The sequence below is a fragment of the Syngnathus typhle genome, linkage group LG5 (genome assembly GCF_033458585.1).
Source record: "Syngnathus typhle isolate RoL2023-S1 ecotype Sweden linkage group LG5, RoL_Styp_1.0, whole genome shotgun sequence".
Lineage (NCBI taxonomy): Eukaryota > Metazoa > Chordata > Actinopteri > Syngnathiformes > Syngnathidae > Syngnathus > Syngnathus typhle.
The window spans coordinates 14159322-14171363 of NC_083742.1; the positions used below are offsets into that span (position 1 = coordinate 14159322).

Below are 12042 nucleotides of genomic sequence, written 5' to 3' on the forward strand. Positions count from 1 at the left end.
AAATTGGAAGGGGTTTGTATCTTGATCTTCATTTCCCATGATGCATTTAATTCTTTTGTTTTTTCTCTAAGAGGGGCAGAGTTGTTAAACTAAAGTTGAGTAGAGCTAAGGTTTGTAAAGTTTTCTGACTCCTGCTGTCAGTCGTTGGTAATTGTCGTGCTAATTTGCTAATAAGCAAGAAAGAGCGACGGATAAGGGCAGTGTTTAGCACTGCAAATTAGTTATGTGGGTCTCGTCCAGGCACCCTTTTCCCTTAATGTGATTTAAGTTGGCTGGCTGCTTAGTGTGGCCTGCGGCCTAAATCATCAATTCTTTTTTTCTGTTCTGCTTTACGTAAGAACCCTGAATGGTCACTTATCTGTGTTTTTATGTCACAGAAACACGTTTGTCATTTGCATGCACCCTGTTGACTCTGAGATCAAATTTCACCGACTTGAATTAAAGGCACAAGTCGCCAGGCTGGTCAGTCGTTAGAAAAGCAATCACGGGAGACGTTGGATAAAATCACAACTGACGGATACGTTTAACGGTGCGGTGAAGCAGTCTTTAATTGGATTTTAGTATCTAGCGGTGATTATGCAGTCTTGCTCTTCAGATGCATTTTTGGTCGTTTATTTGTTTTCTGGGCTCACTTGAAAGTCATCAAGTACAGTATGTGCTTATTATTAATGCATTAGGGCTCTCTGCAAGCTGTCCAAGTCTGGGTGGTGTTTTGGACTAGTTTTTTTTTTTTTCCACTTCATGCTCTTTGAACTGTGATATATTAAGATGCTCTCTCAAGTGTGTATGTCGGAAATAGAAAGGTTAATTTCAAATGTCAGAAGGGAAGTGTTGAGGGTAATTCCTAAAATAAGCGCTTGACAGAGTATTGATGAATGGTAACGATTTTTTTTTTTGGTGTTCCCGTGTGTCTTTTGACAGCTGTTTAATCAAATGGCTGCATGTCCTAGTGCCATCAGTGACCATAAGTCATGACCCGGTTATTTATGTCTCACACAGCGTGATCCAAGACAAGTTTTGCGGGATCGTCAACGTCTCCGTCGAGTCTTTACATGACGTGATGACGGAAGATCCCGAAACGAGCACCTACAAAGAGTAAGTATGCCTATCTGACTCATGACCTAAAAAAGGGATATTTTTCTCCTCCAAAAAGTTTTAAGAACAATAGAACTTTGCCAGCACCAGGAATGCGGTGATGGAAGACGAACTTTCATCACTGCATCTTTTCATTAAGTCATGATTGGCATCAGCGTGGCGCCCACTCACAAGATAAGGGCAAGGGTGAAAGTGCATGCCTTTAGTCTTGGCTAGTGATTGATGGGCTGAGGCAGGGCGAGCGACACTGGTGGGAGCACATTATTGTCAAAGTCAATCAGTTGAAGAGAAAATGGCCCATGCACATCAGCCTGATGCGGGAAGGGAATAGCCTGCCGTCCTTTGAAAGCAAATCTGCCTGCCTGCGCTCTGTCTGGCCGAGGCATCAGACTCTTTTCTGAGCTTCTTGCTGTCGGTGTTGCTCTTTTCTGGCTCTCAACGTGTCAGGGAAAAATCAACTCATAGATTTAACACAAAGGTTAGTTTCTGTTTGCTCGCCAATGCCTATATGAGATTTCTTTTAAGTGTTAGACTTCAAAATATGTAAGAAACTGTCCATAGGTATTTGCACCACCTGCAAAACTATTCCATTTTTTATTTTTTTTGCATCAACCTTGTTATAATGGACACAGTTGCATCCTGAATCCAAATATATGAGCTTTAAATGTGAATAGAAGAACCAGATGAGTTAGATCTCAAAACTCAAAATCAAAAGTCAGCATTCAACTTTGCAATCAAACAAATAAAATTGCTGTTGGATTGGACCCTTTATGCTCAGATACAAGTTTCACTCGCTTGAGGTTCTATTTGGATCTTAAGAACAATGCAACTCTTTATCAAAATCGCCAAATGTAAGATCAGTGGTAGGTAAACACACTTTTCCTAATAGCTACAGGAGGCTAGACTCAGAAGGCTTCTTATGTTTCCCCTCCGCGTCTATTTGCGTGTGTGTACGCATAATGCCTGTCCTGAAGTGATCTGCCGCAGTGCAAGTATATGTATGGTGATTAATATTAAATGGAATATTATTGTGTTTGCAGCTGCATGCTGATGAGCCACTTTGAGGAGCCCAAGCTGAGTGACGACGAGGAGCCGCCGACCGAACAGGACAAGAGAAAGAAACGAGTCAGTCAAACAGCACACGCAGTACTCTACACCTTTTATTTCATGCCCCATTCTCGCCAGAGTATGATTTTATTTATTTATAAAGGCAGCTGGGCAAAACAACTGCAAACCTATAATTATAAAGTAATACATTTAATATCCCTTTTGGACCCGGTATTCATTTTACTTGAATACATATTAGCTTATGCTTCTGGGATTTGTTGGATTTTGAACCACTCTTTTGAAATAGGAAATAGCAACAGCATAAGTGCTTGTCTTTTTTAACTACTTGAAATCATCATCATCCTGTTTTGAGGGATAAAAAGAAAATCTGACGACTTCTTGCAATCCAAGATGTATTTGGGAAAGTCTGGGTGCTGGGGAGTAACCAAGCTTTCAATTGAATTTCACATTCAGGCTTAGTACCCATCTTGAGATTCAGTTGCTGTCACAGTGCTGCATCATCATGTTAAGTTCAACTCTTACAAGATGAGTCAGGGTTGCATGTTTGGAAGCAACTAATGTGAGGCGAGATGTTGACAGAGAACTGATAAACGTCTTTAATAAGAATGGAACACAAAAAGCCTTGAACATGCATGCTGTCTGGGATTAGACTGACAGTGCAATATAAACACCTTGGAAACATATTTCATACCGATACTCTTTGTTTGTATACAGCACCTGGAATGAATCCCTAAACAAAACTGCGTGTGTTCAAAGTTAATCCCATTGCTGTTTGGTTTACAACGTACAGCAGTCTTTTTTTTTTTTTTTCCTGGCCCCAAACCATTTGTTCTTCTCAGGGACTGAGTGTGGATGTACGTGCTTCCCGGTGCACTTATCACCACATCCCAGACACTGACTTCTTGCTCCAAGGAAGAGAGGAGACTTAAAAGTAGCACCTCTCCCGACTTGATAATGCGTGTGTGTACGTGTACGTGTGCGTGTGTGTGTGTGTCTGCAATGCACTTTGAGAAGAAGAATTCGAAGGAAAGGCCTGCCTTTGACATTTTACAGGACTTTTGGATTTTCTGCTGCTGATGCTTTTACGGATATGTTGTGTAAAATAGTGTGTATAATACATTTTAATTGGGACTGTAGAAAATTTGTTCAAACTCTTCATAAAAAATTTTTACGTTGCATTCTGGCTGGGCGATATGACCATCAAATATTTGTCTCCTACACATGCAAGCACGTAGTGCTTGGAACAGCTTTTGGAAGACTTTGAAAGTGCCAAGTAAAAAATGCATAATAATGCGCTTACTTATTCCAAATTTAGAAAGTGAACCCAAAGGAGAGGGGGGAAAAAAAACACACTTTGCTGACAAGAGACTAAGTGGACTTAAAGCCATTTTGTAGACACAAAAGGAGCAATTTACTTTTGGAATGGATCTTTTCACACAGACTAATGGTAAAATTGTGCATTAGGAAGGGATACCCTGCCATACTGTTCGAATCCAGCTCTGTCTGACTCATGTGTTGTTGTGTCCTAGGGCAAAACACTTGACACACCTCACCTCCCGTGCCACTCGCACTGCATGCAAATGTTTGGTGGTGGTCGCACGGGCACATTGGTCGCCACGTTTCTGTCAGCCTGCCTGTGGCTACGCACAAGGGTTACTTAACCACCAGCAGAGTGTGAATGCGTGAGCGCATGTGTGTTCAACCCTTTCTTACGCTATTAGACTCGTCTTACACTTGTTATTGTTTATATGAAACATGCATTGAAAAAAAAATCTAATAATATCTCGGCTCTTATGAGGCCATTTTTTTTTCTTATTGCCCACGGTAAGAAGCGCGTTCAATTATTTTTGCAATGATCAGAGTGGAATAAATAGTCAATGGGCTCAAATAGCTTAAGGTGTCAGACTGTCACTTTAGCACATCTCCCAAAGTGTCTTTTTGATGCGAGTTCCTCTTTGTGTGCACATTTTACTCAAATGAACAGACAGGAAGAAAACTGGCACAATTCACATAGAAGGGAGTCCACACACGTGAGTTTGCTTCGATCAGGTCACGAGATGCCGATTTTTATCGAGATGAATCAATGGATTATATGATTATTCACAACTGTTATTGTTATTCGATGTTTTCGTCTCCCCTTTATTCTTATGTTTATGAACCATTACCCTCCTTCAGCTCATCTGTCACTCTTGTGGAGATATACGTATATTCATACGAAATGACTTTTTGCGCATTATGTATTCACCCTGAGATACAGAAGGCATTTGTAATGAAGACGTTTGCATTTTGCTCTGTTATTGCTCGCAATCTCAGCAGACCGCCAGTGTTAGCATAATGTGATTTTTTTTTTGGGGGGGGGGGGGGGGGGGGGGATTACAGACCTCTCTGACTGCTATTCTACCCCAGCACCTAGAAAGATTAGCCATTCTGCTGCCAGAGGCAATGCGCAACCATCTCATTGAATTCCCATCTCGACGTTGCCATTTGATCATGTCAGTCCCCACACGGGGCGGGGAAATTTTGCAAATACCGTACGCTGGTGTTTACCATCTTCAGAGTTAACTGTTTTTATGATGCCCCTGATTGCATTCTCAGACGGAACCACAATATCAAATGGCATCATCCTTTTTCAGGCTCTACCTTGTGTTTGGATGAAACATAATTGTCTAAGTTTTTATTGTCACTTTTATGTCTTCATTGGGGTGTTTGTCTCACTGAGTTAATGGGAGTCCTTAATATCAGATCAGATGATTCAGTTGTTAAATTGATCCTAATACATCTTAATTACCGATATGGCTCACGGTGGCTCATTACAGTACAAACTAATCTCTGGTTGATTGTTTGCTCAAAAGACGCATATTAGAGTAATTGGAGATGCAACCTGAGCCTAAAACTCCATCGGGATTTGTAAAATATTGCTGGTACTCGGAGTACACTGTCACACAATTTATGATTAATTGGGATTTGTTGAGAACAGATGGGAGTCATTTAAATAAAACACTCACCTTGAATAATTGGCAGTAAAATGTCTTAGTCTGCCTGCGTTTCACACGGGCTTCGTCAGATATGGAAATACAAGATTGATTCAAATGTTTTTTTTTAATTGTTTAATCATTCTACATGACATACGAAAATAGTTGCAGCAAAGTAATGTTTATTTACAAAACACATTTATTGACTCCTTGTAAACACTTGCCTCAAAGGTCAACAATCCATTTTGAATCCCAGAGTGCATTTTCAGTCCAAACAAGTAACCTTGTGGAGGATTTAAATGTTGACATCAAGCGACTCAACCAAACGCGAGCCTGTCACATACTCGCTCGGCGAGACATAGGTTGTCTCGGTTTCATACGCGTGGGCTGGATTTGTGTTGAAAGCATACACTAGTCCTGGTTGGATAACCAGCATTTACGCCCTCCACCAATTCCTATTAGCGAGACATATTCCAATTTGTGCAGCCTCATTTCCTGAGCAAATGACTGCAATCAAAATGTAATCCTCCCACTAAACCTAGAGACCATAAAAGAAAGACCAGGCAGTGAAGAGTATTTTATTTTTTTCTTGGTCCCGTTACACCCTTCTTACATGTCTCACCTCAGCCATCGATTAAGTCTAGACGCTGGTCACTTACGGTAATGATTGTATTGATCTCTCGGGACATTTTGATCAATGTCACATCAGTGTCCGACTTAACATTTAGACTGTCCAACCATCCTTTCAGAAATGTCAAAGCAGGAACACATTGTTGTCAAATCTTGAGGGGAAACCGCCAATTATTGTTTCTTTAAAGAGCTTCACACTTTTACAATCAAGCCTCGGTTGTTTCAAAATATTAAACTGATTCTGCCATTCTTTTATGAACGAGTCAATGTTGTAAAGGTGACTAAAAAAAACACAAAAGGCTGTGTATAAATGAAACCAGTTTATCTTTTAATTTAGATCTTCTGCTAACAGGGCAATTAAAAAAAAAAAAAAATCTCCTTTTTCCCCCGTCTGATTATTCGCTTCTACCGATCCGCCTCATTTATCTTTGACTTTGTCAAAGCCTTGGGCTCCCTCTGTATCAATGTTGTTTTTCCCATCATCCCTCCAAGTCCACTTAGTCCTCAAGCCTCTCTTCAGCCCTCTATCATATTATTTGCGCTGTGTATCACCGCCTAAATCGTTTTGGACGTCACTTGTGCATGTTTTTCTCCACTTGCTGTTGCCAAAGACCCTCTCCACTAAAGGGCAGAACACTTCAGCATTTGTCTTTTTCACCCTCTTTTTACTCAGACACAAACTCTTTAACTTCCTGACAGTTCATCGTCTTGAATCAAATACCTTGAATGAGCTGCTTGCTAATTTAACGTTGCCCAAAGATGCAGTCAATTTTTATATCCCTCGAGTATCAGCTAACCCTTTTAAAGGATTAACCAGCTCAGTGGCCTAGTGGTAGAGTGTCCGCCCTGAGACTGGAAGGTTGTGGGTTCAAACCCCGGCCGGGTCATACCAGAGACTATAAAAATGGGACCCGTTGCCTCCCTGCTTGGCACTCAGCATTAAGGGGTTGGAATTGGGGGGTTAGATCACCAACTGATTCCCGAGCGCGGCACCGCTGCTGCTCACTGCTCCCCTCTCCACCAGGGGATGGATTAAAATCACACGGGGATGGGTTAAATGCAGAGGACAAATTTCACCACACCCAGGTGTGTGTGTGACGATCATTGGGACTTTAATCTTTAATCTTTTAAGTCTATTGACCAATCGATACGGCTCAGGCTGAACCTCCTCCGTCAATCCCCCTGTGGGTCACTCACTGTGAGTGACACCTCATGTATTTATAATTTCTCACATAGGGGAGTTGGAAAAAAAACTCAAACCGACGAGAATCGATCACGGTGGATGATACGTTGCTTGTGACAAATGGGACAAATTAAGAACTGCGTGGCGGTCGTGTCACGCTGCGGCGGAGAAGCTTCGCAGCTGGCCGCGGTTGCAGATGTCGTGTCAAATATGAGCTCATCGAATTAACGTATCTGCGGCACTTCTCGGTTGATGCTTGAATTCATCAGACCTCACGTGAGCGCCGTGTTGCCGACATGTGGTAAATCTGTGTGGCGATTAGTGCTACATTTCAAATCCCTCTCAAGCAGCAAGAAATGTGTTTTTTATGGTTGCGCCAGTCTGTTAGATGGAACATCTCCAGATTCATGAGAGGAGTTCCTGACTCAAGTTTCACTTACTGATTAGATTGTTGACCAAATGCCAAGGCCACCTTGACTTCCCATGTGTCTCTTTTCTGTGAATGGTATATGGCTGGGGGAAACTTGTCAACACTCTGAGAAGAGCGGGAACTCATTAGAATATATTTAACATTCAGTTCAAAATCATGCATATGTTATTACTGCGCATTATTGTGATTGATGGCCCCCCGTTAAGTCTTTGCAGTCATGCCTTGACTTAAAATTCTTTTCAATTCACTCCATTGATCTGTTTTCTACAGAGCTGATCCTGTGGTTGTCAGCCTATTGCAATTGATAGTGGCTGGAAAAAACTCACACAAGCAATCTAAGATTCAAACCGATACCACTCGTTCACACGCAGCCCCTATTGATGAATTTATTATTACAATAACGTTCCCCATAGTCAGAAACCTCCCTAGAGTTTTTTATCAGACTTACTAGCACACACAATGTTCTTCTGCTTCACTGGTGTATGATCCCTTCCCTCACCTTGCTCTTCTCGCCTTTTCACCTTTCCTTCCCTCAATCTTACACATGCATCGCCTCTCAAATTTCTCTGTTCTTCTTTGCTCCGTGCTCCTCTCGGGCCTCCGATTTTCCTCAGGGATGATAGCGGAGTGCGCTTGTTTTTCCCAGATGAGTAGCTCGTGTCTTAGCGCAGCAGGTCCCCTCAGCATTCTCTCATCGTTTTAGCTCAAGCTTGTTAGTTTTGCTCCTATATCTGTCTGCTCAATCTTATCCATCCCCTCCCGTGTTTGTCACACTGGAGTCAACATTCACATCTAGGTTGACATTTTCGACAAACAAGTGCTTATGTATTGAGTACTAGATATTAGAAATGATCACTTTTTACTGGATTGAAAGATGGGTAACTTAAGTGTCGAACTTTTACCCAAGACCAAGCTGCATCTTAAAATAATTGACTCCACAATAGAGTTTCCCCCGCAAATGTTGCCTGCCATCTCCAACAAATGACGGGTAAGCTGAAAAACACAGAGCAGAGCGCAGAGTCGTCAGTTAGTAAATTATGATGGTCATATGCTTTTCTCATTAAGACACTCCCGCAGCCACTCTTCGGGAGTTTGATTGCTCTGTAATGGCAGCAAGCTAATGAGCAGTACAAGTGTCATGATTGGCAAGGGACCAAGACTTGCCATTTACAATAATGTTGCTCTCCAAGGGCTCACAATGATTCTTTTCATGCCCTTTCCACCTCTCTTGATGAAAGTCTACAGTGAGGGCATATGCAACTTTGGCTGATTAGGTGATTAAAGAGAGCCGCACGCTGTTTGTATGGCTCCGTACAATGACCTAGTTTCAAAGGGCAGGCTGAGGAAAAAACAACACCACCGTAATCTGTTTGTTGAGGGGACGTGAAAAAAGTCACCTAATGCGATTTTGATTTTTACCAAAGTTTTGGGATAACTAGTCCTCATTACACAATGTCATCAAATCGTGTTTTGCAACCTTGCCGGCATTGAGAAACCGATTTTATTTTTGGGTGCATTTGTCGCTCCACTAGTCTTTATAATTTAAATTCCACGTTTCTTTGCTTTTGTCTTTTCCGTTACATGTTTTCACTCTGAAAAAATAACTCATCTGAGCTGCTGTGTTTATATTTTAAAAATTCTGTTGCCTGTTTTTCTTGCAATTGTCCGTGCTGCTTTTATTATAAGATACCTGGCAGCTGTTGAATATTCAGGGGGGGGGGGGGGGTATTTCAACCTCAGGTTTTGGGGTGGACATCGAAATTAGATATTGCAATTCATCTTTGTTGCCTTCTTCCTTTCAGTTTGTGAGTGTGAAACACTGTAAGGTTGTTTATGTCATGATGACAACCCTGGCAGGAATTAATAGGATGTGGAATCATTTCTATGGCTGGTCGAAAATCTACTTTACGCTCATTGGCATCACAAACAGTGCCTCTGGGCCTTAGAGTTGTCACCCTGCTGCTGTGGTCACCATGCATGATAGAAATGTTATTCGGGATTGATTTTGCAAAAACCACACCACACCAAAGGCATCGGTCAGAAAGTTTTTTTGACTTCTTGCCATGTGCCTGCCATGATAGTGAAATGATTTTACTGAATAGACTCAAGGCGGCAAGAAAACAGATGAGTCGAGCCATGTGGATCTGCGGGCTAACAGAACAACAAATTGCCTGTGGTCAAACTGGCAGAGAGAAGCCCTTAGCACATTGGTTCAAAGAAGCTGATGCTGTGCCATTTAGCAGTTTATCACTGTGAAACATGGTCGATGTAATTTGTGAACTGCTGATCAAAGTAATTAAATGGTCCGGCTCGATTATTTAAAGGAGGCATGCAATCCCCCCCACCCCACACACACACACACACACATTTTAAACAGATCCTAGCTGTCCTCATAACATGTTTGTGACCTGCTTTGGACAAAACTCCCAAAGGAATGTGACTAAATCAATAACACGATTCTGGATTATAAAATTGGGCTATGTGTGTGAACGAGAAAGTGAGCAATGGTTCCTGTTCTGTGCAATGGCTGCGCTTTCCTCACTGATAAATTAAAAAATAAATAAATGACATTCTGTCTTGTATTGCAGTTGGCCCTGGAGGACCCCGTGCACAGTGTCTCGCTTCAGCAGTTTGTTTATGAGAAGCTGAAGGCTCAGCAGACCCTTCTTGGGGACCAGAGCTTCAGCGGCCTCATGGAGACCGTGGACACGGAGCTCGTAAAGCAACTCCAGGAGTTCCTGCAAGGTTTCTGAACCACATCCACAGTCCTTCACCACCGTTCACAACACACCGCTGCCGTTTAATTCTCGACGACGCCTTTCCTTTCAAGAAAAGATACCCGGCCCAACGCGTGGATGACTAATCCGGATCTTCCCAAACGCTGCCCATGTTATGCCTTATCTATATTCAGAACGAGCTTTGCCCATTCCCCCGCTAACGCCTCACATTGCTCCGTTAAAAAACTCAATTGCTTTATATTCCTTTTATAAAAACAAAAAACAAATATAGGCTATGTCTGTATTTACCGTGATTTTGTAAAAAATCAGCTCAATCGAGCTTCCACTCATCTTCTCAACTTGCCGTTTCTTCCATTTGTGTGGTTTTGAATTGGAATGAGTGGAAGTGTACTAACCAAAAATCGTTTGCGTGCAAGGGACTGTTCAAAGGAATATTCCACAGACTGGAGCCAAACCGAAAGGAAACCAGAAGGACTTGTAACAGTGTTTACAAAATCTATTCTTAAAAATAAATAAATAAATAACCCAAAAAAAAAGAAATGTAATTTTTGTATGTATGTAAAATATGGACGATAATCTGCATGGCTATTTTAGTTTGTTTTTACTTTTGCATTAACACACCCGCCCCCCCTCCTTCCATGTTTTAAAGTGATGTTATCATAACCAGAGGTCAAGTTGAAGTAACTACTGAGGTTGAATTTTTGTTCTTTTCTTTTTTTGGTTATGTTCTCATCTCGAAAATTTGTGGTTTCCTTTTTTCAAGCAATTGATTTGAATGTGGAACCACATTATGTATGTATATATATGTACTGCTGCTAATTGTGGGCGTGTCGGAGCACTTTAATAACCAAAAACTTGCTTCTCATCACTGCTACGTGTTCCTCAACACAATGACTATCAGCAGGATGCCTTCACTTAAGAGTCATACTTTTTTTGTCAAAATAATGTGCCAGTACCTTATTTTGACTTTTATTTGCCCACTCCTAGTGAGAATATATTTGATTAAGTAGTGGAACCAGTATTCAGTACAGTTTAATTTCATTCATTGATCAACATATATTAAGTCTTTAAATGTTTTTGAACTCCGAAACTGAAAGCGATTGTGTGGAAAATTGAAGTTCATAAGGGAACTTAAACCCTTTGGTTGAGCATATTAATTAAATTAGGTGAGAGTTCTATTTTATTGCGTAATAGTTTTAGTTTTACACAAGATGGAGATAAACATGCAGCCTACTCCCCCCCGCCTTGCCTCCTCTAGCTTAAAACACGGCTCTTCTTTTTTCAAAGTGTGTTTCTTGATTCCGTTAACGCTAGATTATCTCTCTGCTCGTATTATGTTAATGGGACAACTTTGCTTTTGAATTTTGTTTGTGTTTTGTTGGGAAGGGGAAGAAAAAACCACACAAAATAAAATGATCCTTATTTCCCCCTTATGCTTTCAATAAAATGCAGTTATTCAGTCCAGAACTTAAATGCTCTATGACTATATGACGAAAACGCAATATTTGTTTCCTGTGATTTCATCATCCCAAGAGTCATGGTGCTTTTTTTTTTCTCTACTGCTTTGTTGCTGTGACGAATCTGTATATCAGTCAACACATTATCACCTGTCACCTTGGAGGAAACTAATATAGGAGCTGTATCACAAAATCTGCCTTTTTTTGATTGACAGAAGTATTATTTTAATAGTTGGGCTATTGTTGTTGAAGTGAACTGCACTGCTTCCAACTGAGAGCCATTTCTTGAGCATCTTTCTCAGAGATCCTGCAAAATTGGCTGCAGTAAATATTTTTAATAGCTCCCCCGCAGAAGACAATTTTTTAAATCCCCCTTGCATTTTGGGGAACACATTATGTTTGATTGGTGTCCGGCTTGCGTTACAGGTGCCTGGATCAAAAACTTTTAGACTCTTAATGTTAATACTGT

The 12042-nt window shown here is 41.1% G+C and overlaps 1 protein-coding gene across 1 annotated transcript in view; it reads left to right on the forward strand.

Annotated features, from left to right (window-relative positions):
- ipo11 (importin 11) overlaps nucleotides 1-11618 on the forward strand; it is a 53832-nt gene extending 42214 nt beyond the window's left edge. The window contains exons 28-30 of the mRNA XM_061278753.1: nucleotides 1000-1095; nucleotides 2136-2220; nucleotides 9967-11618. Coding sequence (XP_061134737.1) covers nucleotides 1000-1095; nucleotides 2136-2220; nucleotides 9967-10131 — 346 coding nt within the window. The 3' untranslated portion in view covers nucleotides 10132-11618. The remainder of the gene's footprint in view (nucleotides 1-999; nucleotides 1096-2135; nucleotides 2221-9966) is intronic.
- The last annotated feature ends 424 nt before the right edge of the window (nucleotides 11619-12042 follow it).